We start from the raw sequence: 20,332 nt of genomic DNA, 5'->3' as shown, positions 1-20,332 counted from the left end.
AACTGACAACAATATCTTCCAAATGTCTTCAAAGTTACATGGAGCTTGAAATCTATACTAAACAAAAATTTCATCTCTAGTCTGTTCAACCTTACAGTGCTTATTCCTCCCACTTTGGCATAGTATGCATTGTTGAAGAATCTGAAAACCCACAAACATCTTAACAATTTCACACCACTTAAAACTCAATCAGCATAAATATGAATTAGCCAATTGATAAGTAAGTACTTACGCATCATTAATGAACTTTGCAGCTACCATTACGCTTGTTATCAGTAGCCGATGTTAAAGGAATATCGGTGTTCTGTATGAATTGATCCACATAAACTTGTGCTACAACAAAGCAGGATGGGCTGCAACCAGAGTACTTGAAGATGCGATCTATGTATTGCTGAATAGTAACAGGACGTGCTCTTAAACCATGAAATACTGTCATAGCATCTTTGATCTGTCTAGTCTCAAGCATCATTTCATTTTTCTGAACAGATCTGTCCAACAGTGAAGCAACAAGGTTCAAAGCTCGTGGAGTTCCGAAACTTAGGTATCAGAGTCTGCATTTCCAGAATCAAGTTTCAACGTCCCCATAGCTAAACTGCACTGAATTAAAGTTAAAGCACATTAATAAAAAAACACACCAATTGCAATGTAGTTCAAGAACAATAAATTATACTCGAAGAAACGCAACAATCACTACAATATGCAGTTGGGTGTAATATACAAAATTCATTTGATATTAGCTCCAAAAGAACAATTAAGAACTTATAAAATTGACCAAACATACCACCTCTTTAACATTTCAATGGAGTTGTAAAATTAATCTTTGCTCCTTAACTAGTTTATATGTAAAACCAAAGATCTGATAGAAACCCAATTGAGTTGTAGCGAAATCAAAACGAGCAGACAAGAGGAAAAGTAGAATCTCTATAAATTGAAATTGAGTAAAAGTTGAAACCCCAATTGAAAAAAGAAAAGGAACTACTTACATAATTGAGGAAGGGTTGTTGGGTGCTAAAGAGGCATCAGGAACGAAGAAGATAGAGTGGTGCAGAGACAGAAATATGTTCGATAAAGATTGGAAATTGCTGTTATCTGAGTCATGTCTTCTCTTTAGAAAAGAAAGAGACGAAACCAAAAGAATGAATACGAATGAATACGAACACCAAACGAAACCCATAAAAAAGAACACAGAAAATGAAACCCATAAAAAAGAACACAGAAAACGAAATCATAAGGAAATCCAGAAGATAGAACAAGAACCCATATAACAATGAAGAATAACAAATCAAAATCATTCACTTACCTCTTTTCAGTTGCTTCTGCCACAATCGAAACACGAACAAAACCCAGTCAGCACCGATTTCAAACGAGGTGCTGCTTATGAGTAGAAAGTAACTCAAAATCAATTTTTGACCCAAGCGAGAAAAAGAAGGAGAGCTGCTAATAGGTTGCGCAAAGAGAGAAAGAGAAAGGGGGAGACAATAGGTTACGGTTGAGGTTTGAATCTTTAGAGTCCGCTGCTTATGAGTAGAAAGTAAACTCAATTTTCGACCCAAACATAGAAAGGAGGAGAGCTGCTAGGTTGCGCAAATAGAGAAAGAGGAAGGGGGAGAACAATAGGTTACAGTTGATGGTTGAATCTTTAGAGTCGGTTTTTTAATTAACCGACTCTAAAGAGTAATTGGGGTCGGTTCTTAATGAACCGATGCCATTAACCCCAGTAATTGGGGTTGTATTTACCTGAACCGATGCTAATTACTGGTCCATTGGCTTCGGTTTATATTTAAACCGAGGCTAATTATTGGATCATTAGCCTCGGTTTAAGAAGAACCGACACTAATGATTGTCCAAACCGTGCGCCATTTTTAAAAATCACATTTAGAGTCGGTTTTTTCGAAAAACCGACTCTAATGCTCTAATTATTTGAGTCGGTTTTTTAAATAACCGACCCCAATTACCTGTAGCCACGGTTTTGTAAACAACCGTAGCTAATAAGGCGTGGCCGTAGGCTATTTCTGTACTAGTGACTCCTGCGCACATCGCTGAACTCAAAGCGATTGTCTACGCAATCAAAGCTGCGCGTGAAAGAAATTGGCGGAACATCTGGATTGAATCCGATTCGTATGCGGTTCAATTGCTAAATAATAATAGAGGAGAGGTTCCTTGGAGAATAAAAAGAGAATGACAAGCTTGTTTGAATCAACTCTCGCTGATGAATTGGAGAGCAACTCACATTTTCAGGGAAGGAAATCAAACAGCGAACAGACTTGCGAATTACGGACAATCGGCCTCCTCCATCTGCTGGTGGCACTCGGCCCCTCATTTCTATCAGGGTCTAGTGTTTGACGATATTTGCAAAGTAGCTCATATCCGCATGCTGTAATTTTTTGTTTTCTTTTCTTTCTTTTCTTTCGTTTTTCCCCTTTTCTATTATATTTTCATTTTTTATTAATAAACGGGATGTTGGGATGTTCGGCCTTCCTTCGAGTCCCAACCTTCGTTAAAAAAAACAAGTAGAGCATGGTCAAAAACTAATATTTTGGATAGTTGAGCCCTGATTCAAGTCATAATAATACCCTCATTAAAAGGTTCATTTTTTGAAATTGTTTTTTTTACAAAGGGAAATGTTAACGGATGCGTTTTTTCTTTTTATTTTCGTCCTCTCCTCTGAATCAAATTCCGAAACAACTCTATGAGGCTGCTCTCTAAAACATTCCCGTCCGTAAAGCCTCCGACATTGAAGAAATCTAGATCAACAGATACCATTCCGTCAACAGCATTGGTATCCATATCAAGGAGCAAACCAGAAAAATCGACCTCATCATCCTGGTGGGTCTATCTTATTCTTTCAACCAAACCACCCATCAAAACCTATGTTGGAGTTACCAATAATTTTTCTCGCCGGTATGTGTCGTTGTCATTCAATTCTCCTTTTCTTATTTGATTGAGGGTTTCATATTTATTTGCTAATTGCTAATTGGGTTACCTGTGAATTGGTGGGCTTAGTTTCTAGATAGTAATATTTTAGAATGAAAAGTTATTTCCCATCAAAATTTTGAATTTTAGGTTTTGATGAGACTTCCCAAATTGTTGATTGTCACAATCTAAATATTCCATTTCTGCATCGTTTTTACTGCTTGATCATTCTGGTCTTTGAAAAAGTAGTGACGTATGGTCACATTTATAGGCTTTTTTGAGCAAGATATTTCAGAATTAAGGTTTGATATTGTTTTATTCTGAAAAACTTGCTTAAAAGTAAGATTATAGCTATGAAGCATGGAAACTCTTCATGACATGCGTTTCCGTTTCCGGCAGATGTGAGAAAAGGAAGCTCTCAGAAACTGATACGAAACGTTTCCGTAATCACCCAAAATATGAAATGCGTCTCTTAAACGGTTTTCCCTACCTATTTCGATTAAAATTCTGAAAATTCAAACTTTCTATTTTGCAATTCCTGTTCAATCTAAGGTTAGGAAAATTGAAACTTCCTATTAGAGAGATAATTCCTTCCTTGTATCCTTCAATTTAAAGAACTTACCCATATTTCTTTCTCCTATAATCTTTATCTCTTGAAACTCGATTGAGCTTGGACTTTCTTCCTCTTGTTCTTCAATCTTGTTTTTTTAATGTATTATTATACTTTTAATATTTATAAATGTGCCCCTATATTTTTAATATTTACACGTTTCCCCCACATTTCCGTTTCCTATGTTTTTCAGAAATTATGTTTCCCAGTATCCGTTTCAATTTCCGTGCAACATAGGATTATATTAATTGGGAATACTTTGAATCTATGTTGCACCGAAACTCTTCTTCATTAGGGCTTCCGAATTTCATTTCGGTTTCGATTTCGGTTTCCTAGCTAATTTTTCTTAGAAATAACGTTACCTTGTATCCGTTTAGGTTTCATTTCCCGTTTCTGTTTCAGTGCAACATAGCTTTGAATTAATGGGACTATGAACTGGGTAAGGCCTTTACGTATAGTTGTTTACTGGACAGATGAATCATGTATGTCTGTGTTTGTTTGATTTTAGAGTTACAGTTCCAATGCAATCCTGATAACTGCAACTGCATATTTTTGTGCAGCTTGAAACAACATAATGGTGAACTTGTAGGTGGAGCAAAAGCATCCCGCGCAGGAAGGCCATGGGTCTGTGCATGCATAATTCAAGGTTTTGATTCCCAAAGTGAAGGTAAACCTCTAAAATAGAAAGCAGTTTCTTATTGGTTGGTGTCTACTTTGCTATCTATTACCTTTTAGGAGAACATGACAATAGACATATAACTAAAAAGCACATAATATGAGCAATTAATACTATCCATTAGTAACAGAAATTTCATGCATCAAGTACCATGAACATGAAACCTTATCTCTGCAGAATATTTGTAGTTTTATTCATCAAGAACTTTTCCACTTCTTTTTTTTCCCTTTCTATTGTTCATTCCTATCTCCTTTAGTATGCACCATTCCCACTACAGATGCCAGATTCCTCTATTAAGGCTTAGCTGTACTGAGGACATTATTTGAGCTACAACTCATTTGTATTTGTAGTTGAGGCTTATGTTTAATTAAGAGTAAAGAGTTTTTGATTCATTCTATTTCTTATTTTCTACTGTACAAGGAAACTAGGAAATTGATCAAAATTTTTTGGGTCTCCAACATTGTAAAATAGGATTTGTAGTTCTACTGTTGACTTTATCTTTTGCAAATGACAAAAATTGTTCATGTTATCTCTTAGTGTAGACAGAACCAATTACGAAGAGTTATACACTCTCTATTGTCGTGAAAAAAAGAAGTATACTAGAATTAGTGATCAAGGGTTTGAGAACGACAAGGGCCTGAAATGTACCTGCACAAACATACATACTATGTAATAGCATAATGTACTTAAAAGTTAGTAAGTTTGGCTTGCTGAAAAATGTTACTAACTTAAGAATGATAAAACAATACATGATTTAAGTGATTGAATTTTGAACCACAAGTACCATAATTTCAATTCACGAAATACTATTATCAAAGGAAATAAAAATACAATGGCATTTTACCATCTCATGTTGAAACTTGTTTGATCTGCATACTTATTATCTTAACCTTGTCTTTTTTTTCTGTTTTTTTCTTTTGGCTTAGTACATTCCTAGCCCCCTGTACTTGTCCGAAAAAAATAACTGTCCTCCTATACTTTTAAAATGTTCAATTTACCCCATGCACTTGTTTAAAGTGACCTATTAAACCCCTAAAATCCACCTGACAGAGTAAGGAGAGATTTTGGAAAAGTTGAAATGTTTACACTATAAGCAAGTTCAGGGGGCTAATAGGTACCTCTCGAGAGTCAATTGGTCACTTTAAGCAAGTTTAGGGGTAAATAGAACTTTTTCAAAGTAGAGGGGGCAGTTGGCTTTTTTGGACAAGTACAAGGGGCTCAAGATGTATTAAGCCATTTCTTTTTCTATTTATTGTTTTCGCTAGTCTTTTATATATCAAATTGATATTATTTACTTTTGCACAAAGACTTATATCACGATCGTATAAAATGTAATATGCCTTGACAAATATAAAAAAATGTCTGAAAACATATTAAGTCTATCATACATATGATCTAATCATTTATTAGGAGTCATGTAATTTGCAATTGTAGGAGAAAAATAATTTAACATTTCCTTGTCACATAAATTCAGAGTTAGTTCATTGTAAGAGCGACCAAAATTAGATTCTATTTTTCTCTTTCTAGCTATCTTTTTACCATCCTAGCTAGAAATTTCCGGTATAGTTGTAATGTTTCTTCCTTGGCTCAAGCCGTTCTTTGTGCATATAATTTGGCATTACAAAACCAATGGCTTACCATGAATGTTGGCCATGAACAAATAATATTCGTCATTGCTACATACTTAGTACGGACCTATAGGGCGGCCCGGTCGCACTACGCGTCCCCGCTGAGCGAGGGTCCGGGGAGGGGTCCCACCACAAGGGTGTACTGGGGGCAAGCCTTCCCCTGCCAATTTATTTGGCAAGAGGCCGCTCCTAAGACTCGAACCCGTGACCTCTTGGTCACACGACAACAACGTTTACCGTTGCGCCAAGGCTCGCCCTCAGTATGACAAAAATTCTTCATACAAGTTTTGCATGTATGAAAGTAAACTTCTTCCTGATATTGGTAATCTTATATTGAAAGGTCTTAAATTCAAGATAAGTATGCCAGAATTTGCAATCAAGAGCCAACCTAATAATACTTAAGTGCTACAATTGGACCACAACATATTCGTGTAAAATAATTTTCATGAACATATTTCTGTCACCATCAGTTTGGGGATACAATAGCTTCAACAATATAACTAATTACTTACCCTTAACAAACCTAAAAATCTCTCTATGTATCCTTTTGAGAAATTAGTGAAAAGAATATATTATTTTTCATGATTCAAATAGCAACCACGATGGAGTTTGATTTGGACACAACAACAATCCTTGTGTTTCTAGAATAAGTGCATGCATAGTTGTGAAAGGCGAAAGGTGAGTCGAGGCGATAAGGGCAAAATATCGCCTCGAGGCGAGGCGACAAACAAATTAGAAAAAAACAAAGAATAAAACCATAACTCAAATTGACTAGTTTAACTTCTAAAGTTGTAAAATAAAATAAAAATTCTAGTCTAAACTAAGATCCTAATTCCTAATATCATATCAAACATCATCATCAAACTCAATGTCATCATACTTCCCTGCCTTGACCTCTTGCACATACTTCCAACAAGGATTCGTTCTTGTTGCCGCTTTCGATGTATTAGAATTACTAATACTCATCATGTCCAAAAGCCGCAAAATTTTGAAAATTACTCTTGTAAGCTACTATTTCATACACTTTTATACATTTTCACAAACTTCCATAGAGTTGCAAACACTTTCAGTTCACACACTTCCATAAACTTGCATAACCTTTCACACACTTTCATAACAGTAGCATAAACTTTCATAATAGTAGCATTAGCATAAACTTTCACACACTTTCATAAACTTCACCTAAACTTTCATGACTTAGTAATAATAACACAAATCACAAAATTTGGGCAGCATAACACTTGCATAAGTCATAAGTCATAAATAAAGAGTAGAAATTTGGGCAGCATAACAGTAGGATGAAGATGAAAAAAAGAAAAATAGAAGAAAGGAGAAGATTATAGAAATAAAAATAAAAGAAATGAGAACAGAGACCGTACCTGTTTTTATGTCATCGGTGCCGTTGGGTGGGTGGAGAGGAAGTTTCTGTGTGGATGTGTGGATCGGTCGGTGCTGTTGTGGATATTTTGCTTTTTTTTCTTCTATACTTCCAAAGGTTCCGATTTCTTTAACCTAAAATCCCTTTTATATTTCTTTCTTTCTGAACTGTAAGTAACCACCTAAGTTCAGAAGGCGACCGCCTCTGGCTTTAGACCGCCTCTCGCCTGTGGCAGCCAGGCGGTCGCTTTCTGAATAACGCCCGCCTTCCAGTGAAGAAGGCGGGGGAAGGAACGCCTGGGTCGCCTCTCGCCTCAGGCGATCAACTTTCACAACTATGTGTGCATGGAATCTTCACTTTCCTCTAATTAATTCAATAGATGGAAAACTATAATTTTTCCCTCGTCGTATGCAATGGAGAGCTTAGAATTGATATATACTTCCCAGAGGGTTTGTATTTGATGTGTGTTAGAAAAACATAAGGATATTGTATTTCAGCCCCATTGTCTCTTTCTAAGTGCTGCAAGAAGATCAACTGCATTTCAATGAGATATTTGAAATATAGTCTCCCTGCACCTTGTGGAAATAGAAAATGCTGTTGAAATACTGTAGCTTCTTATTTTCCTTACACGTATAGAATAAGAACCCTATAGGATGTATATGTTGATCCTTGAGAGTCTTTAATGCATATTTTGCGAGAAAAAAATAATGTGTTTCATTTATAAAGTTAGCCATGAAGGAAAGTGAAAAGCACATGCGCATCATTAAGAAATGTCAGATTGTTACCGTGTCCTTATCATACTCCTAACTCCACCGAGAATGATGTGATATTTTACGTTATGCTTTTCTTGCTGTGCGTTGTTTATTTTCCTAAAGGCTGTATTAGCTAAAGTAGCTAGAATCATCCTATTTTGGACACCAGTGAGGCAGTTATCAGCTGTACCGAATGGCAGCTGTCCTTTGCAACCAATTCTGTCCTCATTCCTACATTAGTGGTCACATATGTACCTGGTAGTTATTCTGTCCTCATTCCTACATTAGTGGTCACATATGTACCTGGTAGTTATTCCTGAATTTAATGAATTTCGTTCTCTTTTCCTCCTAATTCTCTCTTCGCTCTCTATCTTCTCTCTTGTCTTCTTTTCTCTTCTCTTCTATTCTCATTTGCTCACATGAGAACTTCACGAGAACTTTAAGTTCTGACATTAGTATCAAAGATCATCGACCTCCGGCCGGTGATTAATGAAAGATTCATGGAAAGTCTTGAGCAGCAAGTTAGGCAATTACTGCCCAAATGAAGGAGCAAGTAGAGATTACGGCGATGCAGTTGGATTCAATGTGATCCTTGTTCCAAGATGTGCAAACTGCTCAGAATCAACAGATTGACACGCTCATTCATGAGCAGAATCCGTTCTTCCCAGGGAAATAACAATTTTTTTTAGGGAAACTAATACTAGACCTCCCTTCCTCAATAAAATGCTTCCGAAATGTGAACTACCTGCCTTTGACGGAGTTGAGGTAGAAAACTGGATTAGCAAATGTCAGAAATATTTCCAGATCTTCGAAGTAGGAGTGGAAGCTGGATTTGGTCGGAAAATATTTGCAAGGAAGAGCTGATAAATGGTTCGATAAATGGTTCAAGAATTGGAATAAGGTTCATTTTGAGATTTCAGGAGACTGAAGTCATTGATGTGGTTGAACAGATGACTCAACTCAAGCAGAATTCCACATTGAGTGATCCAGGCATCACTGAACCTTTTTAGATTTCCAGTGTTATTTCTGGGTTAAAACCCGAGTTAAGATCAGCAGTAAGATCTTTTGAACCGACAGATATTTACACTGCTACCAAGAAGGCTAAGCTTTAAGAGAGTCACATCAAGGAGATGATTGATGCAGTCAAGCCAAAATCAACCTTCAAACCAACCATTCCCGGTAAGGTTTGGAATCCTAATCCTTTAGCCACCTGTAAACCAAACACAACACCTTTCAATTCCCATATATCCTCTTCACTCATGCCTAAGCCTCCTGACCTAAAACTCCTATTACCAACCCTTAACTATAAGAAAACCCTAGGGGCTTGTTGGAAGTGTGGAGAAAGGTACTTTTAAGGCCACCAGTGTACTACTAAGAAGCTTAATGCCTTGAATTTAGAAGAGGAAGGGGAGATTGTGGAAGAAGTAGAGGCTAATGGCAATGAAGTGCTGGGAGAGGGTACATAAGCCATTTCATGGAGGGGTTACTCAGAATACCCTGCGATTGAAAGGGGTACTAAATAAGAGAGCCATCATGATTCTCATTGACAGTGGAAGCACGCATAGCTTCGTAGATCTGAAGATCGCTATAGAGACCAAATTGCCCCTATTACAAGTCAAATCGTTAGATGTTACAGTAGCAGTCTATGCATAACTCTAAATTTCAATTTCGTGTGAGAGTTTTAGAACTAGTGGATTATGATCTTATATTGATTTCAGACTGGATGAGGAGTCATACACCTGTTACTTTTGATTTTGAGTTCAATACTTTGATTATTCATAAGGATAACAAGCCTCTAGAGTTACAAGGAATGTCTGAGAGCAGTGAACAGTAAGCTTAAGATTATGTCTCTTGAAAGTGTAAATCGCTTAGTGTCTAAAGGATGGAAGGGAGTTACTGCTAGCTTTTTTTAATGTTTGTTTATGAGGTTCCTAAAAATTCTGACTAAGCCAAACATATACCCCAAGTTTCACCTACATACCAACCACTTATTAACAAATATCACACTGTTTTCCTGCCACCTCCTACCAGGTCATATGACCATGCTATTCCACGTATTCCTACAATCAAAACAGGTATTCCCACCATCAAAAGAATGAGATTGAGAGGCTAGTAGCAGAAATGATAGCTAATGGGGTAATACTGTTGGGCTTATGGAGACTAATATATATAGGCCCAACTGAAGCGATGGGCCCAACTGCAGCGATCCAACTGGGTAAACATCTTTCTCTGTAAATGTAACCTCTTTCTCTGTAATCCGCATCTCATTTATTATAGTAAATATCCTGGCTTGGTAGTGCCCCCAGACGTAGTCATTCATATCGAGTGGCGAACTGGGTAAACAATTCGTCTGTGTTTGCTTATTTTTCGTTTATCGTAATTTCAATTATTCCTAACAACTGGTATCAGAGCGAGGGTAATTACGATGGGAGACGGAAAAACCCCTGTGGAGAAATTCGATGGTTCAGATTTCGGTTTCTGGAAGATGCAGATCGAGGATTACCTGTACGGTAAAGATCTGTACCAGCCTCTGGGTGAGCAACCAGAGGATATGTATGATGAAGAGTGGAAGCTGTTGGATAGAAAAGCGATGAGCGTGATTCGCCTGTCGCTGTCCAGAAACGTGGCGCATCACACGGTGAAGGCAAAGACCACGAAGGAGATGTTGGAGATCTTGAGTTCTTTGTACGAGAAGCCTTCCACGGCAAACAAAGTTCATCTGATGCGGCGACTATTTAATCTGCAGATGACGGAGAATATAGCAGTGGCGACGCACCTGAATGATTTTAATATGACAATCACTCAATTAGGTTCTGTAGATATTGATTTCGATGAAGAGGTATTAGCCCTAATTCTGTTATCTTCTTTACCAGAGAGTTGGAGCGGCACGGTTACTGCCCTAAGTGCTTCAGCAGGGAAAGAAAAACTTAGGTTTGATGATGTCAGAGACTTGATTATAAGCGAGGAGATTCGCAGGAAAGAGTCAGGTTCCACATCTGGATCAGCCTTGAATACAGAGAATCGGAGCAGGTCAGATCGCAGGTCAAAGCAGAATCGTGGCAGGTCTAAGTCCAAAGGGCGAGGGAAACCTGTGAATGACAAGAGCCACATCAAGTCCAAAAATTTTTTTTTGGGCGATTAGGGTTTCAGACGGTTAGGGTTTCAGGAGTATAAATGTAACATCTTTCTCTGTAATCCGCATCTCATTTATTATAGTAAATATCCTGGCTTGGTAGTGCCCCCAGACGTAGTCATTCATATCGAGTGGCGAACTGGGTAAACAATTCGTGTGTGTTTGCTTATTTTTCGTTTATCGTAATTTCAATTATTCCTAACAAATACAACCTAGCACTAGTCCTTTTGCATCCCTCGTTTTGCTAGTTAAGGAGGGAACTTGGAGATTTTGTGTGGATTATAGAGAGTTAAACAAGGCCACAGTTAAGAATAAGTTTCCCATTTCTAAGAATGAAACCTAAAGATGTTCCTAAGACTGCTTCAGAACCCACACATGCCACTACAAGTTCCTAGTGATGCCTTTTGGTCTCACTTTCAGTCCCTAATGAACACTATGTTTGAGCCTTATTTGAGGAAATTTGTGTTAGTCTTTTTGATGACATCCTTATATACAGTAATTTTCCCACTATTAGCTTATCACCAACTCTGTGCTAAGGCATCCAAGTGAGTTTGGAATGCCAAGTGTTTTCCTATTTGGGACACATAATATCTGCAGCAGAGGTAGCCACTAATCCAAAAAAGGTTGCTGCCATGCGAAATTGGCCTGTTCCTTCTTAGGTCTTAAGGCTATTACAAGAGATTTATATAGGATTATGTTTCTATCAGCAAACCACTCACAGATTTGTTGAAGAAGGATAGTTTTAATTGGACTCTGCCTTCGAGATGCTTAAGGTGATCATGACTCAAGCTCCTGTACTCTCCACTTCTAATTTTGACCAGCCTTTCACACTGGAATGTGATGTGAGTGGCTCTAGCATAGGGCAGTTCTAATGCAAAATGGGAGACCCATTTGTTTTCTTTCAAAGACCCTGAGTCCTCGAAATCAAAGGCTCTCTACATATGAGAGGGAACTTCTAGCAATCCTACAAGCATGTTCTACTTGGCGATACTATCTTGAGAATTCTACTTTCATAATTAAGACTGACCATGAAAGTATCAAACATATATTAGAGCAAAAATTACATACCTATTTGCAACATAAGGGTATCTCTAAGCTTTTGGGGTTAGATTACATCATTCATGCGAAGGTATGGAAATTTCACAGTCCATTATTTTGGCTCTTACCATGGTAGTTCCAAGTTGGATGGTGGACATTCGAGGATCCTAAGAGCAAGATGAATTGGCCTCTAAGTGGATTCCACATTTGATTGTTCAACCAACAACCCCTACTCCTTATTCTTACTCTAATGGCTTGCTAAGATATCATTCCAGATTGTACATTGGAGCTGCTACTAATCTTCATAGTAAGATCATTGAAGCTTGTCACAACTCTCCATTGGGGGGGTCATTGAGGAATCAAGGGAACTCTTTCTAGGGTGCAACAACATTTCTTCTTGCCTAAACTCTCTCAATCGGCGATCTCCTCGGTTTCTCAATGTGACATTTGTCAGCGGTGCAAGGCAGACCACTCAGCCTACCCTGGGTTACTCCAACCCTTGCCCAATCCTCATGAGGCTTGGAAGGACATTGCGATTGGACTTCATAGAAAAACTTCCCAAGTCATGTGGCTATGATACAATTCTGGTTGTGGTGGATAGGTTTTCTAAAGGGGGTCATTTCATAGGACTCACTCATCCATTTTCTGCTTCTACAGTGACTAAGGTGTTCTTAGATAATATTTTCAAGCTGCATGGTATGCCTAGGTCAATTGTCTCGGATAGAGATAGGATCTTTACTGGGATATATTCTGGAAGGAACTCCTTAAATTGTTGGGCACTCAATTACTCTTTAGTAGTGCCTACCACCCCCAAACAGATGGCCAATCTGAAAGGCTTAATCAATGCTTGAGAATTACCTCCGAAGCGTGGCTTAGTCTGGCAGAATATTGGTACAACTCCACCTATCATAGTGCCATTAAGATGTCCCCATTTCAGGCCTTGTATGGAGTCGCACCCCAACTTCCCATTGTACCTCCTCAAACTACTAATGTGGCTGCTGTAGCAGATTTGCTTCAGGAAAGGGAAACCATCAATAGCTTCCTTCGTGAACGTTTGACTACTGCTCAAAACAGGATGAAGAAGAATACTGACCTGAAGATGACAGATAGGGAATTCACAGTGGGAGACTGTGTTTTTCTTAAACTTCAACCTTACAGACAAGTTACACTAGCTATGAGGAAGTCTGTGAAACTTTCAGCTTGTTATTATGGGCCATTCAAAGTCCTAGCTTGCATTGGGAAGGTGGCTTATCAACTAGAGTTGCCCCCTACTTGCCGAGTTCATAATGTGTTTCACATTTCTCTGCTCAAGAAAAGGCCAGATGCACTTTCAACCCTTCTCACCACTCTTCCTCCAGTTTCTGATGGTGAATTTCTTATTCAACCAGCGAAGGTCCTTAATACTCGCAATGCTATGATTGCTGGGGAGGCTGTTCCACAGTTACTCATCCTTTGGGAAGGAATGGCCTCCATTGGTGCCACTTGGGAATCTGCAGAGTCCATTGCCGACCAATTTCCAGAGTTCTACCATTCTTGGGGACAAGAATGCAGTGAAGGAAGGGGTATTGTTACGTATAAGCGTAAGGAGAAAAAGTCCAAGGACTAATTATGATATTAGCCTTGATAGTTAATTCTGTTATTGTTGCTTTTCTTGCTGTGCGATGTTTATTTCCCTAAAGGCTGTATTAGCTAAAGTAGCTAGAATCATCCTGTTTTGGAAACTACTGAGGCAGTTATCCAGCTGTACAGAATGGCCGCTGTACTTTGTAACCAATTCTGTTCCCATTCCTATATTATTGGTCACATATGTACCTGGTAGTTATTCCGGAATTTTAATGAAGAATTTCCTTCTCTTTTCCTCTAATTCTCCCTTCTCTCTTCTCTCTTCTCTTCTCTTCTTTTCTTTTCTCTCATTTCCTCACACCAGAACTTTAAGTTCTGACAGAAGACCACCAATTACAAGGAGTTTCTTTTACTGAATGAGTTCATACGTGCAAAATTGCTTTTATGAAGAATTTTTGTTTGACTGAGTCTGTACTATGTTGTTGGTGGTGGATAATATTCATTCATGTATAACGTTCATGGTAATCAATGGTTTGGTATATTCCAAATTATGTGCAAGAAGAATGAGTTGAATAAATAAGCAACGCTACAACTATGGTGGGAATTTCTTGTTTGGATGGTGCAAAGATAGCAACTCCAGATTTATGTGGCAAGAAAATGTTGAATTTTCTACCTCGAGCAATTGTGAATTACTACCTTGCTTTTCAGATAAGCATTGGATTTTGTTTTTTATATTAGTATTTTGTGAATAGGAATTACAATAGTTGTGAGTGACATTATGCTACTACCTAGTGTGTATTGGTGCAATTAGTTCCACATGGTTTGACAAGGTTTAGAGGTGTGACGTAGTTCTCTTAATAAAATGCAACAAAATAACAATTCCCAATAAAATTAATAAATGCGTTTAAATAGTATATTGATCAATGATAGGCAACACATCCTCCTTTTAATGTAGTGAAAAGAGCCATCATTATTGGAAGAAAATGATCTTAGTTGATTGACGACTGATGCTTTTTTTCACATCCCCAATAATATTGATGAATTTAGATGGCCTAGATGGACATTGTAATTTAAGAGCATTTTGTGATACATTTAACAAAATTTGCTGATTCAGAGATTGAGAGCATGATCATTTTGTAGTCAATGTATGTATGCATGTCTGAGAATCAAGTTCAATTGAATTTTCATATTGCAAAAGCTTAAATACATGTATGCAGTGGCGGAACGGCTCAAACATATCAGTAAAAAAAAATTCAAAATGTCAAAAAAAAAAAAAAAAATCGAAATTAATTGTGCGGTTGACGGTAAATTTTCAAAGTCCAGCAGCAAAATTTTTCTAGCCTCCGAGGCATTAAAACTGTAAAAATATTATCATTTTTTTAGAAACTTTCATTGAACTAATAGAAAATTAAAACATGTTTACTTTTTTTTAATGGTAAAGACATAATAAAAATAAATATTAAATATGTCTACTTTTTTTTTAATGGTAAAGACATTAAAAATGAATTCAAAAGTGTTATCAAAATAAAAATAAAGACTCAATTTAAATTAATTAATAATGGTAACATGTTTTTATAATTATTGAAAAATAAAATAAAAATAAATAAAAACTTTTTAAAAAAAATGAGGTTGAAGAGAGTCAAACATAGGACCTCTCAAATAGAAGTAAACAACCTTAACCATCTCATCTACCTTTAAACATTGAAATAATACTACATAGAGTCAATATAATTCTCTCCAAAATATTACCAGACACCATTACTAAATTTTTTTTTTCTCAATTCTCCGACCGCCTACCGGGGCTCGAGCCTCCCCTAACCCTCCCTTGGTTCCGCCTCTGGTAACATGTTTTTATAATTATTGAAAAAAAAAATAAAAAAAAATAAAAGCTTTTTAAAAAAAATGAGGTTGAAGAGAGTCGAACATAGAACCTCTCAAATAGAAGTAAGCATCCTTAACCATCTCATCTACCTTTAAACATTGAAATAATACTACATAGAGTCAATATAATTTTCTTCAAAATATTACCAGACACCATTACTATTTTTTTTTTTCTCAATTCTCCGACCGCCTGCCGGGGCTCGAGCCTCCCTAACCCCTTGGTTCCGCCTCTGCATGTATGAAAGTTAACACTCGTGTTGAATTTAAAGATGCAATAATAACAATCCATGGATTGGGGGACAGAAGAATGTTAGATTATATAATAACAAAAATTGAGATTTTTATCCAAAAACGAACAGAATATCAAGGAAAACCTTGCAAGTTTGCATGTAGTTAATACATGGCAACTATGTTGCACAGACACTCCTCTTTAATAGTGTTTCTGCATTTCGTGTACATGTCCATATCCATTTCAGTTCTTGAAGGTTTTAGAAATAACATTTCCCAGTGTCAGCATCCTTTCAATATCCGTTTCCGTGTCCGTGGAACATAGCTTGCCAATCATGGTATATAACCTACAGTATTGCTTGATTTGACAATACATCAATATATAATGTCATATGTTGCTCTAAGTAATCTTGAGCTCAAGTTTATTACTTTATGACACAAGGATTCCTAGGTTGACATAGTTACATAATAGAGACATCCGCATCCATAGTTTTAAAAGGCGGTCTCCTAAGGCGAGAGGCGACCCAGGTGGTTCCTTCCAGCACCTCTTGCGCTGAATGGTGACCGCCTCATCCCTTCAGGCTAGAGGCGGTTGCCTCTTACAGGTAAGGCGTTTTTCTGGTTAAAAAACAAATAAAAATTAAATAAGAAATTATTTTAGGTATTGCTTTTGCTTCTGAGAGATGGTTGACGACGTTCTTCAACAAAATTTGGAGAAACAATAAGATGCCATCATAATGGAGGAAAAGTATCCTAATCCCTTTGTATAAGAACAAAGGCGATGTCCAAGATTGTGCCAACTATCGAGGAATCAAATTAATGAGTCACACTATGAAACTTTGGGAGCGAGTGATCGAACAAAGGCTAAGGAGAATGGTGAAGATCTCGGAAAACCAGTTTGGCTTTATGCCGGGAAGATCAACTATGTAAGCCATCCATCTACTGAGACAATTAATGGAGCACTATCGAAATAAGAAGAAAGACTTGCATATGGTTTTCATTGACTTGGAGAAGGCATATGATAAGGTACCAAGGGAAGTACTTTGGTGGGCCTTAATAAGGAAAGACATTTCGCGGAAATATATTGACATCATAAAGGACATGTATGAGGGAGCATGCATGAGTGTACGCACCAGTGTTGGGAAGACTGAAGAGTTCCCTATTACGACTGGAGTGCATCAAGGTACCTCTTGCGCTGAATGGTGACCGCCTCATCCCTTCAGGCTAGAGGCGGTTGCCTCTTACAGGTAAGGCGTTTTTCTGGTTAAAAAACAAATAAAAATTAAATAAGAAATTATTTTAGGTATTGCTTTTGCTTCTGAGAGATGGTTGACGACGTTCTTCAACAAAATTTGGAGAAACAATAAGATGCCATCATAATGGAGGAAAAGTATCCTAATCCCTTTGTATAAGAACAAAGGCGATGTCCAAGATTGTGCCAACTATCGAGGAATCAAATTAATGAGTCACACTATGAAACTTTGGGAGCGAGTGATCGAACAAAGGCTAAGGAGAATGGTGAAGATCTCGGAAAACCAGTTTGGCTTTATGCCGGGAAGATCAACTATGTAAGCCATCCATCTACTGAGACAATTAATGGAGCACTATCGAAATAAGAAGAAAGACTTGCATATGGTTTTCATTGACTTGGAGAAGGCATATGATAAGGTACCAAGGGAAGTACTTTGGTGGGCCTTAATAAGGAAAGACATTTCGCGGAAATATATTGACATCATAAAGGACATGTATGAGGGAGCATGCATGAGTGTACGCACCAGTGTTGGGAAGACTGAAGAGTTCCCTATTACGACTGGAGTGCATCAAGGTTCTGCACTAAGCCCATTTCTTTTTGCCATCGTTATGGATGAACTAACGAGTTCACTTCAAGATGGTATACCATGGTGCATGTTGTTTGCAGATGATATTGTGTTGGTTGATAAGACGAAAGAAGGCGTGGAGAGGAAGTTGGAACTATGGAGACAAACTTTAAAATCTAGAGGCTTTAAGTTGAGCTGAAGTAAGACAGAATATTTGGAGTGTAAGTTTAGCGGCGATAGGAGTAGGGAGGCATGGACAATCACCCTAGATGGGAGAGTTGTTCAGGCATCAGATTGCTTTCGGTATTTAGGATCTATTATTCAAACGGATGGAGAAGTGGATGGAGATGTTGCTCATAGGATTAAATTTGGTTGGGCGAAGTGGAAGAGTGTTACGGGTTTCCTTTGTGACCCCGGCATGCCTAATAGATTGAAATAATGTCACATCCATAAGATGTCGGTGGCGGAGATGCGTCTGTTGAGATGGATGTGTGGTCATACGAGAAAAGATCGGGTGAGTAATGAAATAATTAGGACAAAAGTAGGGGTTACATCTATTGAGAATAAAATGAGGAAAACCGACTAAGGTGGTTTGACCATGTAAGACGAAGAGCGCTTGATGTGCCGGTTAGGAGGACTGAAGAGTGGCAAAGAGATGTAGTGGTGAGGGGTAGGGGAAGACCTAAGTAAACTTGGAGGAGGGTGATCGAGAGTGATATGAGTTTATTGGGGATTGAGGAAAATATGGTAGTGGATAGGACAGAGTGGATGGAGAGAATTTGTGTCGCTGACACGACTTGATTTCACGGTTTTATATGATGGCTCATGTTAGCCGACCCCGAATCATTTCGGGACTAAGGCTTTGTTGTTGTTGTACTGTTTTGTGCCCAAATTTTTTGGGATTTTCTTGACTCGACCTCTTCTATTTTTACTCTGCTCTTGCTCTGTTTTTTTTGTTTTTTGTTACTCTGCTCTCTGTTTTGGGATGTACATGTACTGCTGTTCTTATGCTTTCCACTTTTGACTTGTTTAATTTTAATCTGATAATCAGTGATCTCCACTTAATGCCTTTCTCATTGCCGCTGCCTTGAAACTAATGTGTTTCTTTTGATCAAAATTTGTGGTTTCTAGAATGGAAAATCGTTTGTGCACTAATGGGATGTTTGGGATTGTGAACAGTTTATTTCTTTTGCAAAGTCCACAATTGAACTAAAGAACGTTATTAGATGGATAAAGGATTAGTGTTGGATCCTTGGTTTTCCTAGTTGTTATTAGTATAATTTTGGGATTTGGATGATGATGTTTGATTTATGTTATTAGGAACTAGAATTTTATTATTAGACTATTAGTTGTATTTTGGTTTACAACTTTAGAAGTTAAAACTAGTGAATTTGAGTAATAGTTTATTTTCTGTGTTTTACTAATTTGTTTGTCGGGTTGCCTCGAGCCGATAAGTAAGTCGATGCCAGAAAAGAAATTGTTACAAGTCCTACTTTTGTCTGGGCAGAAACATAAAAACATGTCCTGTGGCTACAGCGGAGAACATTGAAGCATGAAAAATGTAACTTGATATAGGTCTTCTATAACTGATGAAAGAGAGCAAAAGTTATGGAAATTCTTAGGGGAGATGCGTCTCCCATCTCTTAAATCTTAAATTTTTTTTGTTGTTTTTTTTTTACCACTGTTTAAAACTAAGGCCGTCGCGTCTCGTCTAGACGCTTAAAATCGAGAATCTGCCCCGATTTTCTTCGATTAGTCTCTCTTGGCGTTTTTTCGACCCCTAGGCGATTTTTTAGCCGTCTAAGTGATGATAAACAAAAACGTTTTTTATTATTGTTATTTTTTTCTTTATTGTAATTTATAATTCAAATTTGAACATTGTCGTATGGTTATTTTATTTTCGAATGTTTTGGTTTAATAAGGTTCTCTACTTGTTTTCATGATATAACTTTAAAGATATTATTTAATAACATTATATTTTATTTGTTTTAGTTGTTTCTATGATATTGTTGTTGAAATGTTGAAAGGTTGAAATGTGTTTTTAGATATCAAGGTAAAAGGAGCATTAGGGTTATTTTGCATTGGTACCAATTGTGGAGTTTATACTTCAGTTTTGTGTGTTAATTAAGAAATATATTTGTTATGAATGAATTGTAGCCTGCAAATTTGAATCAAAATGGAAAAGTTTGTCAAGAAAATTGCGAAGAAATGGGAAGAATGATGATACCACAGGACATGAGTCTCAAGCATTGGTACAACACAGGAAAAAAGCTCTTAGTAGAGTTGAGGGTTTGTTTAATAGCAATAACGTACAAGTTCAATGGAAAATCAATCCCTAACTTGCGAAGATTGACCTAAAACATTCATAATAATATGAGTGAGATACTAGTTTTCTTTATTAATTTTTGTATTACATTTTTTACTTTATGCTTGGTGACAACTAAATTACTATCATTAGACATGCCCTTGAGGGTGTTTGTTATGCATGGCTAGTCCTAAAATATCTAAACCATATAGAGCTTTTTTTTTTTTTTAGTTCCATTTTGGTCATTTTGCCTTAAAAACATAGGGACAATTTATTAGTCACTCTAACTCTCTGAAAGTGATATAATACGTTCTTTATTTTTTTCTCAATTGGAGAAGATATTGATCCGTGAGGACCACGTGCTTTTTGGTTGACTTCTCAAATTCAATGTGACTTTTTGTTTTATAAAA

General features: G+C 37.2%; 1 protein-coding gene and 1 long non-coding RNA gene across 3 annotated transcripts; one reads left to right on the top strand and one right to left on the bottom strand.

Annotated features, from left to right (window-relative positions):
* Positions 1 to 1,610, bottom strand: LOC136226105 (uncharacterized). 2 transcript variants are annotated; one of them, XR_010687602.1, is made up of 4 exons: positions 1,301 to 1,610; positions 984 to 1,105; positions 233 to 592; positions 1 to 141 (listed from the first exon to the last, which is right to left on the bottom strand). It is a non-coding gene; the product is annotated as an uncharacterized lncRNA (long non-coding RNA). The 2 variants fall into 2 exon arrangements; XR_010687601.1 differs by having other exon boundaries at positions 233 to 597; positions 1,301 to 1,609.
* Positions 1,611 to 2,603: 993 nt separating this feature from the next.
* LOC136226683 (structure-specific endonuclease subunit slx1) lies at positions 2,604 to 20,103 on the top strand. Its single transcript, XM_066015304.1, has 3 exons — positions 2,604 to 2,901; positions 4,084 to 4,190; positions 19,775 to 20,103. Exons 1-3 carry the CDS (start codon positions 2,690 to 2,692, stop codon positions 19,954 to 19,956), a joined length of 501 nt encoding a protein of 166 aa, XP_065871376.1. The 5' UTR covers positions 2,604 to 2,689; the 3' UTR covers positions 19,957 to 20,103.
* The last annotated feature ends 229 nt before the right edge of the window (positions 20,104 to 20,332 follow it).

This window comes from Euphorbia lathyris, chromosome 4 (genome assembly GCF_963576675.1).
Source record: "Euphorbia lathyris chromosome 4, ddEupLath1.1, whole genome shotgun sequence".
NCBI classification, from domain to species: domain Eukaryota; kingdom Viridiplantae; phylum Streptophyta; class Magnoliopsida; order Malpighiales; family Euphorbiaceae; genus Euphorbia; species Euphorbia lathyris.
This window is presented reverse-complemented; position numbering and strand designations above follow the sequence as displayed.